This window comes from Balaenoptera ricei, chromosome 16, assembly GCF_028023285.1.
Source record: "Balaenoptera ricei isolate mBalRic1 chromosome 16, mBalRic1.hap2, whole genome shotgun sequence".
Taxonomy (NCBI): Eukaryota; Metazoa; Chordata; class Mammalia; order Artiodactyla; family Balaenopteridae; genus Balaenoptera; species Balaenoptera ricei.
In genome coordinates this window covers 29,278,483-29,300,015 of record NC_082654.1, presented here as the reverse complement: position 1 = coordinate 29,300,015, position 21,533 = coordinate 29,278,483, and the positions used below count along the sequence as shown (strand labels likewise).

The 21,533-nt window shown below is 43.8% G+C and overlaps 1 protein-coding gene across 1 annotated transcript; it reads right to left on the bottom strand.

The window, feature by feature from the left end:
- Positions 1–2,953: 2,953 nt before the first annotated feature.
- LOC132350596 (large ribosomal subunit protein eL21-like) lies at positions 2,954–3,465 on the bottom strand. Its single transcript, XM_059899889.1, has one exon. The coding sequence runs from the start codon at positions 3,452–3,454 to the stop codon at positions 2,972–2,974; it is 483 nt and encodes a 160-aa protein (XP_059755872.1). The 5' UTR covers positions 3,455–3,465; the 3' UTR covers positions 2,954–2,971.
- Between the last annotated feature and the right edge of the window lie 18,068 nt (positions 3,466–21,533).

Genomic DNA, 21,533 nt, shown 5'->3' with positions numbered 1-21,533 from the left:
AAGAATGTTCACATGCTTTGACCCAGTAATTCTACTTCTGGGAATGCTAGGGAAATAATCCAAACTAGAGAAAGGGGAAAAAAATGCCTGGAGATCTTAAACACAACACTTGATAATAGCAAATCATTAGAAACAATCTAAATGTTCAGCAATAGGGGGATGGTTAAGCAAACTATGGCTCTCAATTAAATGTTACCCAGGCATGAACTCCAAAGGATAAGAGGACCAGGCAGATGACACAGAAAATGCCCATGACATTAATTTGAGGAAAGCAGGATACAAAATATGAGTGTATATCACACAACAGATAGCCCCAGTATAGAAAAAAATCAGACTGAAAAGTAATATTCTAATCACTCCCATTTGTTTCATTAAAGTGGAGGGACTGTAGATTTTGTTTCTTTTCTCTTCAAAAATTTTTTTCCCCCAGTATGCTTTTGTTACAGCTATACCTTTAATTATAGGGAGTGTCAGGAGAAGTCTTGCTTTTCTATTCATTCTGAATTGTTTGGCTTTTATAAGAATGTGTTAAATATGTATGACTTGTATTTTTTTAATAAGTGGTTTTTCAAAAAATATATATTAGTAAATGTGGGGAAACCATAAGAAGTGCTCATGTCATCACAGGCAGATACTTATATTCATCTTCTCTATGATGTGGTTTTTAAAAACATTATAGGCTTTAGAGTGTGGGGGGGCCCTGAGTTTAAATCCCCCTTTAGCTGGATGAGCATGGCTAGGTTATGTGTGAAGTAGGGAATAACGCCTTCCTTGCAAAATTATTGGAGAAATCAGTGAGCAAATGTACAGAAATCTCTGAACACAATGCTCTGCATTTAGGAGACACAGAGCAACGGTGGCTGTAAATCTCAGAAGCTGTTATTTTCTCCCTTCTGTGGTTTTCTGCCTCTCGCAGGCAGGCAGCTGAGAGTTTAAGGGGTGACCTCTGAGGAGGGAGACAGGAACCCTGAGCAGTTCCCCCAGCCACCTCCTGCCCTTGTGCTGCAGCCACCCTGGCTCTTCCCCACTCTGAGCCCACTGGGCAATCTCTTCTCCTTTCTCTGCCTTTGCACTGCTTTTCCCTCTGCCTGGACCACACTTTTATGATGGTGTGTAATGAACCGATTATAGAAGACAAAGTGTATTTTCAAAAGGAAGTTTTTTCTCCATATACTCAGCCAGCATGTATTTAAGAATGGTTTTATGTTTTCAACATTTAGGTTGGAACATAAAGTGGCCTTTGTTTGCTTAAATCATTCTGTTATAGCTCCCTTGACCCCTGGTTTTATGCAAGTCCCAGTTTACAACCCTGTTCAAAGCTGCACAAGTCCCTTTGAATGGTCGCTGGGATTAGGAGAGAGACCGAGGGGGAGGAAGACAAGGATGGCTTGGAGACCACCTAGGGCAAAGCAGATTGATGCCAAAAATGATTTTGGGGGATGCTAAATGACACCACTAATTTTCCCAACATCCTGCTTAATAAAACTTTCACACCAAGCCATATTTTCCAAGTTTCTCAAGGACTACTTAAGTGGGAACCCATTCAAAACCTTATTAAAGTCCAAGGAGATGATGTTTATTGGCTCTGCATGGACTGCTAAGCCTCCTGGTCTGTCAGGGGAGGCCTTGCTCCGACTTTGGTGTCCCCAGCACACTGGGCACTGAGGCTGTGGGAGGAGAAAGAGCCTCCTTCCTTCCCCGCCCTGGATTCTGTTCTTGAACCCAGGATGTGGCCAGTCTGGGACTAGGAACACTGGATGTGACTCTTTTTTTTTTTTTTTTTTGACAATTATAACCACCATTTATTGAGTTAGGTTAGGAATCCAAGATTCAAAGCCAGGGTTTGCTGGATTCCAAAGCAGCCCTATTACCATCACACTTCACTAGATGAAACTCAAGGCCACTAACATTGGGTTTTTACCTATTCACAGCATTTACTAAAATTATAAATAGGTTCTTGTCCTCAAGTCTAACAGCAAGGAGAGAATACTAAGTAGGTAGTCAAGGTTTTCATTTTAAATAAGCTTGCTACAAGTATTATCACAGAATACTGAAGGCAGGGGGATGGGATGTGATCAGTTCCCTACTGGATGTTTACCACATCCAATTAAAAATATCCAGGAAGTAACAAAACCTAAAATGTGCTCCAACTAGACAAAGTAGCTTTAAAATATTCCTATTAATATGAAGCAATAAATCACTGATGACTAAGATCTGATTATGGGTTGCCTGAGTTTGAATCTTTGCTCAACACTAAGCACATGTATCCTCGGACAAGTTACTTGTGCCTCAGCTTCCTTTCATGTAAAACAGGCAAAATAAAACTTATTCCAAGTTTTTTATGAGTACATTATGTAAAGTGCTTAGAATGCCACATAACATATTGGATGCTATAGAAATACTTATCATCGGTTTAAATAAAAAAGGTATTCTAGTTTTTAACACTTTTCTGAGCCCTGCTGCATGAAAGGTCTAAACAACTCAGAACTAGCATGTAACTAGTTTAACAATATATTTTTAAGTAGTAGGCTTCAAAGTTAAGTTCCTGATCCTCAAAACACAGCTACTTAAAAAAACAAACAAACAAACAAACAAAAAAACACAGCTACTTAATTTATGATGCAATTATGAGTGATCAACTTTTCCTGAGCTTAACTATAATGCAACAGATAACCTTTCATTTATTTATTTTAAATCTTTTTTTCATAGGAATTTAGAGACTATTTTCAAACTAGTACAAATATTTTATAAATAATATCTGGCAGTTTATTAACCAATGGAGTATATTGCACAACAAACTACCTCACATCTTTCAGGAAGAAAAACCACTAAATTTGAAAAGTAAAGACGTCACCCACTGAATTCGGACACAAAATGTGCTTTAAATATTTGTTTGGGGGAGAAGTATTTGCTTCTACTCAATTAAGAGAAACATTTATACAGTCTGGTTCTTTTATTTTCTTTACACCCATCATGCCATGAATTCATAGGGAATGGGCTCCAACAGTTCAGCCTCCTTTCCATTGGTTCTCACGAAGTGTGCTTCTCTGGGTCGCACAGGCTGGTGCTTCAGCTGAACCCAAGTACTTTTCTCTTTGGCTTCCTTCTTTTTCTGATCATTTTCCTTCACCCGTTTCAAGAAGCTATCTCGGCTCTTAAGGTGCTTAATATGCTCGATACGCACATTAATTCTCTTGGCAAGAATCTTGCCCTTAACTTCTTTGTTTACAATGATGCCAACAGCATGCTGGATAACATTGTAGACTCTCCCAGTTTTGCCATGGTAACATTTGTGGGGCATTCCTTTTTGAACAGTGCCCATTCCCTTGATATCTACAATATCACCTTTCTTGTAGATTCGCATGTATGTGACCAAAGGAACAACTCCATGTTTTCTAAAAGGCCTAGAGAACGTGTAGCGGGTGCCCCTCCTCTTTCCCTTTGTGTTGGTCATTTTGGCGAATTACTGGAAGATGGTGGTTCCAGCTGAAAGTGTCTGTGACTCTTGCACCACGGATTCTGCCCCTCCGAGAAGAGGGAAGCTAAGGGGGATGGTCACAGGAGAGAACAAAGCTGGGCTGGGACCGTGTTCTTTTTCCCTTGGGGCTACCGCTGGCCCCTTTTGCCCTAACGCTTGCTCATAAGTCATCCGGTTTCATTTTCTAGTCTGAGTGACACTGTGACGTGAATTGACTTAGAACAAAGGCAGGGGCCCTGTCTTAGGTGCTGTTGTAGTCCCAGCACCAGTCACCTACTGGACGGTCAGTGACTGTTTGATGAATAAAGGAAGGCATGCGTGTGTGAACAAATGGATAAGACTACTTTTCATTCACTCCCCCTCTGCCTAAGTCTTAGCCTCCTTGGCAGATGAAAAATTATGGCTACTCATTGCTATGTGTCAAACCATCTTTCGTTATTACTGATTTTTAAAAGAATTAGGACTTTAAAAGAAAAAAACCCTAGAACATTATTTAAGCACACAAGAAATCTGAATTCTATAACCGTGTGGAACAGAGCTGCCCAGTGAACTGGAACCTCTCTGCTGACCTGTATATGGTGAGAGAGAAAAAGTCTATGTTCTTGAAATAAAGAGAGAAAAGAAGGAAGGGAGGGAAAAAAGGAGAAAGAAGCAGAGAGAGATTGAGAAAGAAATTTGCGTTCTGGTCCTATGGCCCTGACTGAGCCACTCGTGGCTTTGTAACCATAAGCCTCAGTTTTCCCATCTATAAAATGAGATGTTGGACTGGATGAGTTCTCAGACTTTGTGAGGACATCAGAATCACTTGGGGCATGGGGAGAGGGGCAGTGGACGCTGTTAAACATGCAGATTCCTGAGCCCCACCCCCAAAGACTTTGACTGGGGCCCTGGGAACGTGCATGTTTAACAAGCCCAGCTGCAGTTGTTTCAAGAGCTCACTTGGAGAAAACAAGACCCGATGGCCTCAGAGAGGATGTGGCTCTGACCCCTCAAGGTGGACAGTGGAACTGGGAGGTGTACCAGTATTCCTCATCCCTTGCAGAAACAGTCAACCACTTTGGGGCATGGTTTAGCTCTGGTTTAGATGGGAATGAATCACGAGTAAGTGGTGGAGGCAAAGAGAATGGTACATTAGCATCTTAGAAACCAGCAGACTCTCTCAAGGTGGCCTTTGCCTTGGTTGTTAGGACTTGTTAAACAGGACCGGAATTAATGCAGGTGTACTGTCTCCCTGACTTTGCCTACTGTGTGGCGATGGATCAGTACCTCCCATCTGGGGGTGCTTTGTGCTTTTTCTAAACACTTTCCCATACATGATCTCATCTGACCTTCAAGGCATAGACTCTCACTTTCATTTCACAGATGGGGAAAGTGAGTCACAGAGGCTTCTCGCCAGAGTATACACTGCTCTTTATTGGCAGACACAGGGAAAGAGCTCAGATCTCCTGATTCCCAGTGTAATGGTTCTCCCAATGTACCATGTTGTAGGTAACTGCATATTTAGTAAACTAAAGGACTGAGGGATTATTAACAGTAAGTTTCTAAAACTTCTTACTTAGCCAGAGCAATGATAAAGTTCCAGTATAGACTGAGATTCCTACTCTAATGAAGTTAATGATAAAAATTCTAAGAGCCCTGGCGGTAAAGTCCATGTGATCCAGTCTTGTGGGTGAGTGGGCATATGCATATATAAAATGTATTTGCATATGTGTGCTTTGGATAGAAGATTGAAAGAGATATACAAAATGGTAACAGTGATTGTAAGTAGTAGAATTATAGGTGATTTTTATTTTCTTCTTTATACTTTATGTATATTGATTATATTCATTATATTTTCCATAATGAGTCATTTTCCTTTTTTAATCAGAAAAAAATGCATGCAACACATCTCTGTGTTTATGGATACTTTAGAGTTTCTAAGATGCTTTCACATATTTGTTATTGAATTTTATTCTTACTCTGTAGGAAGTACTCTGAGCAGGTATTATTTTATTATCCCTATTTGACAAAGGAAGTAATTTCCCTATGTCACACCACACAGCTTGTAAGAGATGGACGGTGACACACACCCAGATCTCCCAGCTGCTTGTAACATTTCTTTCCACTCTGAGACCCTGTGTGTGTTCTTTTTTGTGTGTGAGTGACTTAGCTCTGGGGCATTGCTGCCCCCTCACACACACACTTGCAGTCCTGCCCTCACGTCCCTCCCCCCCCACCTCTGGGTCGTCTCTGCCAGGAACCCAAAGATGGTTCTGCACCCGGGTTTCCGCCCTCACGGTGCTGGGAGCAGCCTGCTGCCCACAGCAGGGTAGACGTCCGCAGGTTGGTGAGATGCACTCTTTCGCTCAACATGGGGCCTGTTGTGAGCGGGTGCCTGGCTGCAGGGCTCCCCGTGACAGGCCCGGAGGGAGAGAGGCAGGTGTTCCTTGCATCACCAGTGAGGTTGAGCGGCTCTTGCTGTCTGGAGGATGATCTGGGTGCGGCCCACTGCGCGGCGGCTGGATGCTCGGTGGCGACTGGAAGGGAGATGGTGACACCGAGGCTGGGCTGTGCTTCTCGGAGGATGCCACTCTGCCCTGCCCGGGGACTGTAAATGGCTCTCCCGGGTGTTGCTGGGTTTCTTTCCTTTCCACAATCAGCCAACAGCCCCTGGACTACAGAACTGTGGACTGAGTCAGAGGCGGACAGTGCTGGGCTAAGAGGGCGGTGTGGGAATGAGAGGGGCCCGGGCACACATCCAGACTGACAGGATGTCCTGCGTGACTTGACTTGCCATATGACTTCTCTGTGCCTGTTCCCTTATTTTTAAAATGATGATGAGGTTCATGATGTTAATGATACCCTCCTTGCAGGATTGTTGTAAGGTTTAAATTGATTTACTTGCTCAATAAATTATTTATTATTGATTGTGTTCCAGATCCTGTTCCAGGTACTGGGGGTAGAGCAGCAACCGAGACAGGAAAAGGCCTGTCTTCATTTGGGGGGACGGACAATATGCAGATAAGTGTATAATGAAACTTCAGACGGTGATGAATGTGATAGGAGAAATAAAGCAGTTGCAAGGCACAAAGGAGTAGGTTAGGCTATTTAGGTAAGGAATTCGGGGAAGACGTCTCTGGGGAGGTGAGACCAGAGCAGAGACCAGGAAGAAGTGACAGAGTGAACAAGACAGCGGGTGACAGTCCTGGCCGTCAAATGCGAACAGAAGGACCCTCCAAGGTGGCCATTCCTCACAGGCCTCTGGACCCTCTGACAACTAGCAAAGAAGTGGGCAGCCACAGAAAGACAGTGTTCAGCTTGACATTTCCAAAGGTCTGGGTCCCACCCTTGAGCACCACTGCAGGAAGAGGCAGAGAGAAAAAGAGAACACTTTCTTCCTGCTTCTATTAGAGCCAGGAAAACCTTACGTTTCACGATCTGTTTACAAGCCCGTCTCTCCCCTGGGCTGTGGCTTCTGTAGGTAGGACTGCCTCTCACTTCTCAGGTGCCCCAAGGGGCTGTGGTGAGCCACACGGCCATTGGAATCCTGATTCTGTCATGTACTTGCTGTGTGAATTCAGGCATGCTTCTTACCTTTCTGAGCCTCAGTTTCCTCATCTGTGAAATGGGGCATTTTTATAGCTAACCCACAGGGCTGTGGTGAGAATGAACAGGTTCTACATAATAAGCGCAAAATTATAAATTGCTCATTGTCAATGCCGGCACATAGTAAGTGCTCAATACATTTTGTGGAACGAAAGCTCTAAAGTAAGAAAATGCTGTGTGAAGTATTTCATATTAAGAATTGTGCCTTGGGGACTTCCCTGGCGGGCCAGTTCCCTGGTCAGGGAACTAAGATCCCGCATGCCCGTGCAGTGCAGCAAAAAAAGAAAAAAAAAAAAGAATTGTGCATTGCCCGCAGGAGGGACACAGCCATCATCTTGGAACACCTGTGAGACAGGCAAGCGAGCTAAACCCCGAATCTAACTCCTTGCCTCCGAGCCTCTTTTAATGTCTTGTTCTCAGATGGCAAACTTGTCAAGCCATTAACTTGATAAGAACAGATATAGCACCTGACCTTGGCCCAAAGCTAAAAAGTGGCCCATTTGCTTCCCGTCCTAGGCATTGACTGTCTTCTAGCTCCTGCACGTGGGGTCTCCCCCATCCCTCTCTGGAGCCATGTGTGGGCCCTGTGCTCCCCCCACCTCCACTGCTGGTGCTTGGTTGTAGTTGTTGCTGTGATTTGTGGAAAGTGGTCTGAGAATCAGGTGAGCCAGGTAGAAGATAAAGCAGAGATCTGAGGATTTAGCCAGATGCAAAATGTACCTTAAGTTCACGTGTTGCAAAGGTGAGACCAGCAAGAACCATCTTGGTTCACAATTACCCATGTAATTGTATAGGTTAGAAACAAGCAGCTCATGGTCCTGGAAGAGAGAGGATTTGAGGGGGACAAGGGGAGAACACCTTAAATGGCAGAACTTGTTGCTTGTGTGGGCTGGGCAGGTGGCTGGAGAGTGGGAGTGGATTTTGAGGGGCTGGCAGGAGTATCTGGTGGCCGAGGCCTAGGAAAGTGCCTCCCAGGGATCTGCTCCTTGCCTTCTGTAATTCCAAGCAAGCATCAGCATTTTATTTGCTTTCCTAAGACCTGACCCTGGCATGAGGAAATAATGGTGACCTTGAGACCCTGCGCTCACTCTGTCTGCCTTTATCTTGCTGCGCAAGCTGATGCAATGCAGATCGAATGTGTTGTCCACCTTCTGGCAACCCAGGCCCTCTCTGAGTTGGGGGTGGGGGAAGCGGAGAGTGTTTAATGTCTTCTAAAAGATGGGGAGGTGACGGGAGGGCTGGTCCCCTTGCCCTCCCCTCTACTTCCGCTCCTTGGGCACCGTGTGCAGGCAGTCCAAACTCAACTGAGTGACCCTGAACAAGCTGAATTACTAATAAATCAATGTCAGGAATTGGTGTGTTTAGCTGAAGTGGGCAGCAGATCCAGGCCAAAGTGATGTTTTACACTGGAGGTCTCTTAAATTTAACACTGTGTCTGTGAAATCAGAGTGAAAGTAAGGTGTCAGGATCCAAAGAGCTGGCTGACACTCCTTGGCTGTGTGGCTATGAGCAAGTGCCTTAACCTTTCTCAGCATCCGTTTTCTTATCCACAAAATGGGGATAATAATTCCTGCCACACCGAGCACACAGGGTTCTTACGAGACTCGCATTTGGGCAGATCTACAACACATGATATCAAGTTAGAAAGTACACAGCTTCTCGTGTATTTCCCTCAGACAGAGGTTGTGAGGTTCACCTGAGCTGTTAATGCAATGAGCAGCACATAATAGACACTCGATAAATCATTATAAGTAATTCTCATTGTTGTTTGGAGGAATTCTATATGTGCAAATGTGATCTTAGACCACAGAGCCGTATAAATTATTATTTTCATATCTTATTGATCTGCTAGGAGGTAGGGTGAACAGATGGGCACACTGCCATCTGTCTCAGCCCAGGCAAATATCTCCCATCCAGGTGAATTTAGAAATCCCCCTGCCATCCTCCTTGCATTTGGTGGGTCCCTAATTCAGACCTACACACAGTCTCTTCCTCAAATATCATTTTCATCTCATTGTCCCTCTTGAAGCACAGTGTCTTTTATGGGATATGACCTCGGCACCTTCCAATGTGGTCTTTGAAGAAGCCTCCCTTCTCTGCGCTCAGGATCAGCCACCTCTTCTCCATACCTCTGCTTATTCCTTGAGCCATCTCTGCTGGGTGGAGCACCCTTGTCTCTTCTCTCTTTTTTCTTCAGACTCAACCCTTCTTCAACATCCATATCAATTCCTTCCTTTATGGGAAACTTCCTCTAACTTCCCCACCTCACAGATCACTCAGCTTGTACGGGGGGCTCAGTTTGTGTTCTGTGACTTTGCCTTTGCCTAAACATAACTTTCTAAACATTCTTTGAACCACGTGGCAGAGACCAGGTTTTCCGTTTCTTTTGGATTCCTAGCCAGCGCTTAGTGGGATGTGCCGTACAGAGGAGACCCACACTTCGTTATCTATCTCCTTAGGCTCCTCTTTAGCAGCAGAAGCTCCCTGGGGAGCGGTGCTGTCCTTCAGTGAAACATCCTGTGTCAGATGCCAGAGTAGGTTCCTATACCTCCCGCCACACCCAGGTGTGGAGCCCGACCGGGACAAACCCTGCATGACGCACAGCTTCCCTACTCAGGTATAATAGCTCTGGTTCTCCAATTCGGCAGAGACCTTGCAGCCAAAAGAAACCCACGCAAGGAGTACATTGGAGTCTTGGGTCAGTGTCTCTGCAGCAAACTAAAATTTTTCCCCTAGTTTATGTTTCTGCGTGTACCTGTAGACTATTGCGCAGGCTGTGTACCCCCTGCACACACACCTCCAGTTCTGCTTTGTTTCTGGACCTCCCTGGGAGTCCCAGCATCTGAGACACCTGACAGGATGCTATGCTGTCACTGGTGGGCAGGCCCTTAGGAAGAAAGAGCAGTCCTGAGCTTGCTTCAATGTGCAGATTTGCTCCCAAGTTTCTCTTCTCTCATTTGGGTCTGTTCACTCAGCATTTGTGTGTGTGCTTTGCAACGGGGGATATAAGATAAATAAGATCCTATCTCCCCTGGAAAGTCTCACGATCTAGTGGAACTTCCTACCCCACTGGTAGGAGGCCTCTAAGAGGGCCCCTGGGTTCCTGTTCTTCTCTCTTGCTCCCCTAAATATTTGGGGTTAAAGACCATTTTGAGAATTTTCTTTTTTGGCCATGCCATGCGGCATGCAGGATCTTAGTTCCCCGACCAGGGATCAAACCTGTGCCCCCTGCGGTGGAAGCTCGGAGTCCTAACCACTGGACCACCAGGGAAGTCCCCAGAATATTTTTAAAGCTATGGATTCTGTCCCCAGAAAAAAATGTACACATAATTTGCATAAAACTCCAGTGGCTTTACAGACCTCATGATGCCACCTATAAACCCTACAGGCCCTAGGTGAGGAATACTTCTGCTAGTATTCCTAGTGAGGAATCCTAGTGAGGAATATTTCTGCTCTTTTAAAAAAAAATCAACAAGGATGAGGAGAGGAGAAACAACCTAAAAATTGAATACAAGTAGAAACAGATGAACCTAACTTTATTTCAAATAAATAATATTTCCACACTGAAAGGAGAGTAAATAAACAAATAGAAATTAACAAATATTGAATTCTAGCTAGAAGGAATTTTTCCTGTAGTGGTATGGGTTAGCAGTCCTGAAATACTTTTTGTGTGCTGTAGAACTGAGCAAATGAATAATATACTGGGGATAATGAGAGCCAGTTCTTGCTGTTAGAGAAGAGAGTTACAAACATGGAGAAAGGGAAGATTAAAATGAGTCTTGTGGTACTGAATTGGAATGGAGGTATCTGTATGAGTTCATGATTGTGTGCATGTGTGTGTGTGCACAGATAGAGAAATAAATTAAGATATAAACTTATTATTTATATTTCTTAGTTCTGTGTACTAAAGGGCTTAGAAGAATACCCAGTAGCACTGAGCACACCTGGCACCCAGATCTTGGTTTCTAAATACCATTCTCCACTAAAAGGAACCAGGGCTCCTTGGAGAAATGGCTGGTTTCAGGGCTGAGAGAGGAAAGGTGCAAGATGAGCCTAGAATATCATGAGCCTAGAATACCAGAAGACAAGGAAGTGCTAAAAATATAATGGCGATATGTCAAAAAGAACAGAGGAATCAGAAGGGGCCCCCATTGATCAAATCTGGGACCATCTGAACATCAACATAAATAAGAATGGTACTGGGAATGCCCTGGTGGGCCAGTGGCTAGGACTTCATGCTTCCACAGCAGGGGGCACGGGTTCGATCCCTGGTTGGGAACTAAGATCCCTCATGCTGCATGGTGTGGCCAAAAGAAAAAAACATTTTTTTAAAATAAGAATGGTACTATTACCATAGACTATTCATAGAATAAAATAAAAACCCATGAGCTCATACTAATGTAAATAACTAAATAGGGAAGAAGGGATAGCTCTCCCTTATAGCAGAATAGCAACTAATAAATATAGAGACAATGATGAAGTTAGAATATCATCATTGTGCAACCATTAGTAGTAAGAATTGATTCAAACAAGAATTATCAATGGATCCTAAAACTTGGAAGTTTGATAAAGAATAGGATACTTACATAAACTAAAAGCACCTCCCTGCAAATTACTTATTAACTATAAAGGGAAAATTAGTAATTGTACAGTGGTTTAGCCTGGTGAACACAACCATAAACATTTAATTAAAGTTAGCAATACCAATAAAGACACAAACTGACCTCATATGCCTCCTGCTATATTGCTCTGAGGACTCAGCGTCATTTCTATGGTACACCTGCCAAAACTGCACAACCTGAATCTAATTGTGAGGAACCATCAAGAAAACCAAACTGAAGGGTGTTCTACAAAATAACTAGCCTGTAATATCCACCCACACAAAATCAGGTTCATAAAAGATAAAGGAAGGCTAAGGACCTAATCTGGATTAATGAAGACTAAAAAGATATGGACAGTAAATGCAATGTGTGATTCTGGATTGGATGCTGGATCAGGAAAGGAAATAGCCCTAAAATAGGACATTGTCAGAGCAATCAGTAAAATTGAACATGAACTGTGGATCAGATAATAATTTTGTGTCAATGTTACATTACCTGATTTTGATAAATGTGCTGTGGTTATGTAAGAGAAATTTCTTGTTCTTATGAAATATACACTGAAGTATTTGTGAATAAAGGGGACATAAATAGTTCAGGAAAAAAATGTATGTGTGTGAGTAGATTAAATAGATACATAGATATAGCTAGATAGATGATATATAGATAGATGAATAGACAAAATGATAAACCCCATGGGACAAAATGTTAGCAACTAGAGCATCTGGGTAAAGAATATATGGGAGTTCTTTATACTGTTTTTTGCCAACATTTCTAAAATTGTGAAATTATATACAAATTAAAAGTAGAAAAATATTTGCACTAAACTGGAACGCTCATGCATTGCTGGTAGGAGCATAAATTGATACAAGTTTGGAACGAAAACTAAACGTATACATTCCTAGGACCCAACAAGTCCACTTTTATGTTTTACAGAAAAGAGTGCTTATGTCCACTAAAGGACAGGTACCAGAATGTTTATAGTAGTAAAAATGGGCAATGGAAAAAAATTAGAAGCAACCTAAACATCCATCAACAAGAGAATGGATAAATACATTGTGGTGTATTCAAACTCCACAGCAATGGAAGAACCAACAGCTGACTGCAACAACATGGATGAATCTTCAAGACATCATGTTAAACCAAAGAAACCAGACACAAAAGAGTATATACCATGAGTCTATTTTCATGAAGTTCAGGCACAGGCAAAGCTAATCTATAGTAACAGAAGTAAGAATAGTGGTTACCTTTGGGAGATGGTACTGTGAGAGGACACGATGGAACCTTCTGGATTTTTGGAAACCTCAGTGTAGAGGTTACACAGGTGCATACATATGTAAAAATTCATCAAGATATGCACTTTATGTGTATTATTTAAGCATTTTACATATGCTATTTTGAAAGGGTTTTAAAAAAAGAAAGAACTAAGCGAAGTCAGAAAAAGACAAATACCATATGATATCACTTATATGTGGAATCTAAAATGTGACACAGGGACTTCCCTGGTGGTCCAGTGGTAAAGAATCCGCCTTCCAATGCAGGGGACGTGGGTTCGATCCCTGGTCAGGGAATTAAGATCCCACATGCCGTTGGGCAACTAAGCCTGCGTGCCACAACTACTGAGCTCGCACGCCTCAGTGAGACAGCCCGCATGCTGCAAACTACAGAGCCCACGTGCCCTGGAGCCTGCGCGCCACAACTAGAGAGAAGCGCGCGCCACAACTAGAGAGAAGCCCGCGCCACAACGAAGACCCCGCATGCTGCAACTAAGACCCGACGCAGCCAAAAAAATAAAAAAACAAAAACGACACAAATGAACATATCTACGAAACAAAAACAGACTTACAGACATAGAGAACAGACTTGTGGTTGCCAAGGGGGAGCATTGGGGGGAGGGAAGGACTAGGAGTTTGGGATTAGAAAAGAAAAAAAAAAGAAAGAGTGCTTACTCTAACTATCACTTTCTCCACCCAGTCTATGGCTTTAGCTATAACCTCTGTTCAGTTAACTCATTAATCCATATTGCAGATCCCCCAAATCTACTCAGGCCTCAAATACATGTTCATAACTATATTATTCCCCCCCAGAAAACTTGCTTTCCTTTCCAGAAGTGTGCAAGCTGTTCAAGACGACTCCTGTCTGTGACCCTAAGCGCCACTGATCTCCAGGTTCAGTACATTCAACCCCCTACATGTCCCTCCAGTTTATCTCTTCCTCTCCTCACCATCAGTGGCTTTGCTTAGGCTTAGGCTCCCATAATTTCCACTTGAGCCCCATCATCAGCTTCCTCATTGGTCTCCTTGCCTCCATTCCTACAATCTCTGTATTAACTCCCCAAGGCTGCTGTAACAAAGTACCACAAACAGGGTGGCTTCAGAAATTTACTCTTTCACAGTTCTGGAGGCTAGAAATCTGAAAACCAAGGTGTCTGCAAGGCCACGCTCCCTCTGAAAGCTCTAGGGAAGAATCTTCCAGCCACTTCTGGATTGCGGCAGTCCATGGCTTCCTTGGCTTGTAGCTGCACGACTCCACTCTCTGCCTCCGTCTTCACATGCCTTCTCCTCCCCGTGTCTCTGTTTCCTTTTCTTAAAAGGACACGAGCAATTTAATTTAGGGCCCTCCCTAATCCAGTATGATCTCATCTGAATCCTAACTAATTACATCTGCAAAGACCCTATTTCCAAATAAGGTCACATTCTGAGGTTTTAGGTAGACACAAATTTTAGGGAGGACACCATTCAACTCACGACACTCCCCCTTCATAAAGCTATTCTCTGGCTGCCAGAATAACCTTTTAAAAACCCAAATCTGACCATGGTCCTCCCTGCATTAAATCTCTTGGTGACTTGCCATTAGGCCAGATGACAAAATAAAACCCACATTCCTTAATATTAGGGAACGAGCTCAAAAAGACTTCGGCTTCTGTCCTCAAGAAGTTTATAACCTGGGGCTTCCCTGGTGGCACAGTGGTTAAGACTCTGCCTGCCAGTGCAGGGGACACAGGTTCAATCCCTGGTCCGGGAAGATCCCACGTGCCGCGGAGCAACTAAGCCCGTGTGCTACAACTACTCAGCCTGCGCTCTAGAGCCCGCGTGCCACAACTACTGAAGCCCGCGTGCCTAGAGCCCGTGCTCTGCAACGAGAAGCCACCACAATGAGAAGCCCGCGTACCGCAACGAAGAGTAGCCCCCGCTCGCCTCAACTTGAGAAAAGCCCGCGTGCAGCAACAAAGACCCAACGAAGACAAAAATAAATTAATTAAAATAAATAAATTAAAAAAAAACAAGTTTATAACCTAATTGGTACATAATCGTTAACATACTATGGAGTGAATAGTGAGTCTAACATCTAGTTTTATGGGACACTAGTAATAATAGCACATGCTTACACAGTGCCTGCTGTGTGCCAGGCCTGGTTTTAAACACTCACTACCTACATTTTAGCCCAGTTAATCTTCAAAAACAACCTTATAAGATAGCTGCTGTTGTTACTTCCGGTTCACAGATGAGGAAATGGAGGCGAGAGGGGCCAGGACCTGTCCAGGGTTACACACTCTTGAGTAAAGGGTGTGCTGGGAGCTGAACCCAGTAAGAGTAACACCAGAGAGTGTGCTCTTAACCACAGTATTACACAGCCCCGAGGGCGGCGTGCCTGATTCAAAGTGAGCGTTCTGACTTCCGTGAGCATCACGACTTGTATCAGGTCTCAGTTTCCCACTGCACAGTTTCCATGTTGCTATTTATTTATCTCTATTATCCAGTGGACTTTGAGTTCTTTGGCAGCAGGAGTTGGGTCCAGTTAAGTAATTAAATCATTTATTTAACAGTTTTTCAGTGCTAGCCTACTAAGTGTGCAGCACTGTTCCAGGCCCCAGTGAAGTCATGAAGAATAAGACCAGTAAAGAAAGCACCTGCTCCCATGAAATTGACATCCTGGTTGGGAAGGAGGCTGGTGCTGAAACAAGGAATGGTTAGAATGACCGTCATATAGTCAAATACCCTGTTTTATTTTATTTTTCATACACGTTATTACTATTTGATAATGTGTATGAAAAATAAAACAGGGTGACATGAGAGTGACTGAGGACATTGCTTTAGATTGGGTGGCCAGGGAAGACTGTCTGCAGAGGTGACATCTGAGCCCAGACTCAAATGCTCAGAAGCACCCCACCATCCGAAGGTCCAGGCAAAAATGTTGTAAATAGAGGAAACAGTATGTGGGAAGAACATGGGATGGGCAAATTACCAAACTCCTCCAAGTCTCAGTATTCCCATCTGAAAAATGGGAACAATAGTGCCCGCCTCTCACTATTGTTAGGAGGATTGTGTGAGGACTGAGTGAGTCAGAGGAAGTGAGGGGTCTGGCCAGCAGTAAGTGATGGTTTCTTCTTGTGTGTGTGAGCACACTTACACACTGCATCAGTCAGGGCTCTACCAGAGAAATAGAACCAGTAGGAGATGTGTGTGTGTGTGTGTTTGTGTGTGTGTGTACACACTCTTGAGCACAAGCTGAAGCTACAGCCCACACGTGGAATTTCTTTGTCAGGGAAACTTCAGTTCTGCTCTTAAAGCCTTTCAACTACTTAAAGCAGCGCCCCCCCAGATTATCTAGGATAATCTTTCTTACTTCAAGTAAACTGATTATAGACTTTAATCATATCGTCATATTCACAAAATACCTTCACAGCAACGTCTAGATTAGTGTTTGATTGAAAACCTGGGGACTGTAGCTTTACCATGTTGACACCAAAAGCTGACCATCACATTGGCCCAGCATCTACCCCAGTGCCCCCACCTGCTCAATACATGTTTGTGAAGTGAAGTAGCTCATTCCTAACCCCGGTACCATCGTTTTCCCAGACAGACCTCAGTGTGTGACCACAACCATTCCATTGTCAGCAAGTAGTTATCAAGCACCTGTTATGAGTACTGGGGTGCAGGGGGTGATACCAAAAAGGCACAATTCTGGGCCCCAGTCTAAGGAAGGAGATGAAACACAGCCAGATGAGTGCAAACAACCAATAGGTAAGTTCCCACGTGAATGTCTAAACCATCATCAAGTCCCTTTCACCTTCCAGTAATGATATTTCTCAGAGTCCTCTTTTTCTTTTTAAAAAATTATTATTATTATAATTATTATTATCATTATTATTATTACTATTTTTTGGCCACGCCACACAGCATGCGGGATCTTAGTTCCCTGAGCAGGGATGGAACCTGTGCCCCCTGCAGTGGAAACGCAGACTCTTAACCACTGGACCACCAGGGAAGCCCCGAGGGTCCTCTTTTTCTAAATGGGGACAATAGCCCCTCAGCTAGAGTCCCTGTCTCCAGTGTCCTACCCTCCAGGTTGTCCTAATCCGGGCTGTTGCTTGAATCATCCTCAGACATTGCTTTAGTCATGTCCCTCCCTGCTTAAGAACCACGAGAGCTCCTCATTAGCTGCCAAGTCTAAACTCCTCTGCCTCGCTTTCAGGCGCTCCAGAATATGACCCTCCCTGAGTGACATGATAGCTGTCTTAATATTTTTGAAGGGCTGTCAGAAGAAGGATTAGTGTGATTCTTTGCTGCTCCAGCAGGCAGAAAGAGATCACAGGTGGAAATTACAGGGAGACCTATGTGCCTCAATAGAAAGAATTGTTCTTTCTTTTCAGTGTGTGAGTGTGGGCAGCGGGAGTGGTAGCGGTGAAAAAAGCTTGCGTTTACAGAACCCTGATAATGCAGGGAGTATTGTGTGCGGCGCTCATAGAATTGCTCTCTGCTCACCAGTCTAAGGTAGCAGGAGGTAACAGGTATAGCACATCCAGTCTGAACAGCGATCGTGTGAGGTTTCTGATAGTTTAGACAGAATATTGTTTATCAAGCCTCCTATATCAGTGACCGAAGGCAACAGAAGGAATATTTTAGATTTTCACGAAAATATGTGTTTGTTTTGAATGCCTCATGTTCATGTTGTAGGTTTGGGTTGGAGAGACAGGCAGGGGCCAAATTATGTAAAGCCATGTGGCCGTGGTGAGGAATTTGGCCACAGAAGCAGAGGAGTGACATGATTCTAGAACGGAAGCAGAAGACTAAAGAATGAACTTTCTAACCAGTGAACTTGGCAGCGATGACATGGATGGCCTTGGGCAGCAGTGAGCTCCCAGACTCAGGAGCGGGTCTGTCAGGGATGCCGTAGAGTGAAGTGGGGCTCAAGGAGGGACGACTTCTAAGAACCCTCCTACCTCTGACATTCTCGCTGGCCAGCCTTACCCCTTCCATCCCTTAACTTGCACCCTGGTCTCCAGTCAGGATCTCTTCAGCTCCTGCTGGGAGGTGGCACCGAACTGTCTCCCCACTCTGAACCTTCTCTCTGTAACTACCCTGCTCTCCTTTTTGTCATTCACATTTTACCTCCCATGGCAATGCTCTTAGGCACACCAAGGGACTGACTGAATAAGCTGCTGTACATTTGTACAATGGAATGTTGTGTGGCCATTTACATTGAGGTGATGGAAGAAAATTTAATAATGTGGAAAGATGGGCATCATATACTGTTATGTGAAAGAAGCTGTTTACAGTGTGGTCTGATTTTTGAAAATTAACAAAAAATAATGCATAGAAAAAGTACTAGATGATGTGCACATCAAAATGTCATATTCTCTGGGTAATAGGATTGGAGGTATTTTCTTTTACTCTATGTTTTCTAAATTTTATAAAATTAGCATGACCTTTTATTGGCTTTTACAAAAGTTTGTTTGTTTGTTTTTTTCCATTTTACTATTCATCAAAGCCACCTCTTCCTCATTAACTCTGACCTACACTAATCTCATCTTTTCTGTCTCTCAATCTCATTGTTGGTTCCATGTAGTCTAGTATTGGGTTGGCCGAAAGGTTCCTTTGGTTTTTAAAGTAAAAATAAAAGGCACATTTTTCATTTTCACCAAGAACATTATTGAACAACATATTCACCGTTTTGTTCCCCTACCTTCCGCCATTTTTCAGGCAGCTTCATAATCCCATCTTCCCAAAACTTTTTATCTTTTTGAGCAAAGAACTGTTCCAGGTACCTTTTACAGTCTTCCAGGGAATTGAATTTTTTTCCATTAAGAGAATTTTGTAAAGACAGAAGTAAATGGAAATCCAAAGGTGCAATGTCTGGTGAATATGGCGGATGAATCAGAACTTCCCAGCCAAGCTGTAACAGTTTTTGCCTGGTCATCAAAGAAGCATGCAGTCTTGCGTTATCCTGATGGAAGATTATGTGTTTTCTGTTGACTAATTCCAGGTGCTTCTCGTCAAGTGCTGCTTTCAGTTGGTCTAAATGGGAGCAGTACTTGTTGGAATTAATCGTTTGGTTTTCCGGAAAAAGCTCATAATAGAAGACTCCCGGGACTTCCCTGGTGGCGCAGTGGTTAAGAATCCGCCTGCCAATGCAGGGGACATGGGTTCCATCCCTGGTCCTGGGAGATCCCACATGCCGTGGAGCAACTAAGCCCATGCACCACAAGTACTGAGCCTGTGCTCTAGAGCCCACGAACCACAACTACTGAAGCCCACGCACCTAGAGCCTGTGCTCCACAAGAAGAGAAGCCATCATGATGAGAAGCCCACTCGCCGCAGTGAAGAGTAGCCCCCACTTGATGCAACTAGAGAAAGCCCGCGCGCAGCAACGAAGACCCAATGCAACCAAAAATAAATAAATAAATAAATAAAATCGATTCTTAAAAAAAAAAAAACTCCCTTCCAATTCCACCATATACACAACATAACCTTCTTTGGATGAAGACTGGCCTTTGGTGTGGTAGGTGGTGGTTCATTTCACTTGCCCCACGATCTCTTCCTTTCCACATTATTGTACAGTATCCACTTTTCATTGCCCGTCACAATTTGTTTTAAAAACAGAACGTTTTCCTTCCATTTAAGTAGAGAATTGCATGTGGAAATACGGTCAAGAAGGTTTTTTTCACTTAACTTACGTGGAACCCAAACACCAAAGCGATTAGCATAACCAAGCTGGTGCAAATGATTTTCAATGCTTGATTTGGATATTTTGAGTATGTCGGCTATTTCCCGTGTGGTGTAACGTTGATTATTCTCAATTATGTCTTGATTTAATTGCTATCGACTTCAACTGGTCTACCCAACTCTGGAGCATTGTCCAGCGAGAAATCTCCAGCACGAAACTTCGCAAACCATTTTTGACATGTTTGATCAGTCACAGCACCTTCTCAATACACTGCACAAATCTTTTTTTGCATTTCAGTTGCATTTTTACCTCTCTTGAAATAATAAAGCATAGTACGCCGAAAACGTTGCTTTTTTTCTTCCCTCTTCAATATTAAAATGGCTACACAAAAATTCACCAATTTTGATAAGTTTTTTAAAAACGCACGCTGATATGACAGCTGTCACAATACAGTCTAACAAAATTGTTTCAAATGAAGTTAAAGACAGCTAAGCGCTACTGGAGCCATCTTATCGAAAAAACCAAATGAACTTTTTGGCCAACCCAATACATGACTATATACTGCTTTGTGTTAATACAAGATTGTTTCATTCACATTGGTCTTGTATGTCAGATTAAGAAAGTTTTCTCTGGCCAAATTGTGACTTATTTTCTCACTTTCCGCTTTGGATAGCACTGTGCAGGAATTGACCCCTTGATGGTGGCTTGGATCTGGGTCCTCCCGGTGCCACATAACCTACCTGGCTTTCCAGGAAGACTCTGGGCTTGGAGATACCCCCAAAGCCCACAGTTCCCATGGGTGTGGTGAGCCTATGAAAGTGAAGCTTGGCTCCTGACCCAGGTCCCCATTCACTGGCATCCAGACTCTCGACCCCGTCACAGTGTTCTGCCTCTGTCTTCTCTAGTGATTGGGCACAGAGACCTACAGAATCTAATGCCCTGTCCAAATTCCAAACTCATCCAGTAGCTAGAACACAGTTGGAGACTGGAAGGTCACTCTGTGCTCTTTTCTCATTATTTGTGAACGGCATTAGAGCTGAGAGGGTCTTTAGTGACTTCCATTCTTTCTGAAAATACCCCGTGTCCTTTTCTTGAAAAGTGGGCCTTATTGCCACAGTGTCTGCTGTGGTCCGGGTACCACACCAGGCAGTAGCTCTGGAAAGCTCGCTACAGGGCTAAGGTTTGGGGAGGCATCCCTTTGTTCTTGTGCTTACTCCATGCTGGGAGGCAGCTATTCTCTTAAACTTTACAAGCAAACCCTCTGAAATGACCTCTGCGATGACTTCATCATGCTCTTTTTACTCCACAGGCGATTCAAACTCCAGTGACCACCGTTTGGCGCTGTTAACATCTCTCTTCAGCGCTATATCAGAGGGCCGGGAGAGCTTACTTAAGCCTTAGAAAAGGAGACCCTGCTGTTTTCTTGACAGTTTGTTTCAAGTGCATTCAGACACGATTCTCCATAGATACTTGAAGGGCTGTCAGGTGGAAGGAGAACAAGATTTACTCTGTAACCGAATCCTGCTGATCTGCAACCCTGACCTCGCTCCAGTCAGGCCCTTTTCTGTCTCCCTCACCACCGTCCCTGCACAGACCACCTTGCCTGGATGCAGACTGCAACAGCCTCCTTCCCGGTCTGCCTGCCTGTCCTGTCTTGCTCCTCTAATCCTTTCTCAGAGAGCCTAAGTGATCTGTTTCAGTTGTAAACCTCATCACACCACACCTCTGCTTAAAACCCCCGTAATGCCTCTGCATTGCCTTCAGGATAAAGTCTAAACTCCTTAGCATTGCTTTTAACACCCAGCCCCCACTTGGCTTTCCAGCTGCATGCCTTGCCCAGGCCGTCAGCCCCACTGAACCCCTTGTACACTGAACCCCAAACGCTTCTCATTCTCTTACCTCCAGGTCTTTGCCTAGAACATTTC

What these genes read in the sequence shown, in the direction of transcription:
- LOC132350596 (XM_059899889.1), bottom strand. Translation starts at nt 3,454, where the DNA reads ATGACCAACACAAAGGGAAAGAGGAGGGGCACCCGCTACACGTTCTCT.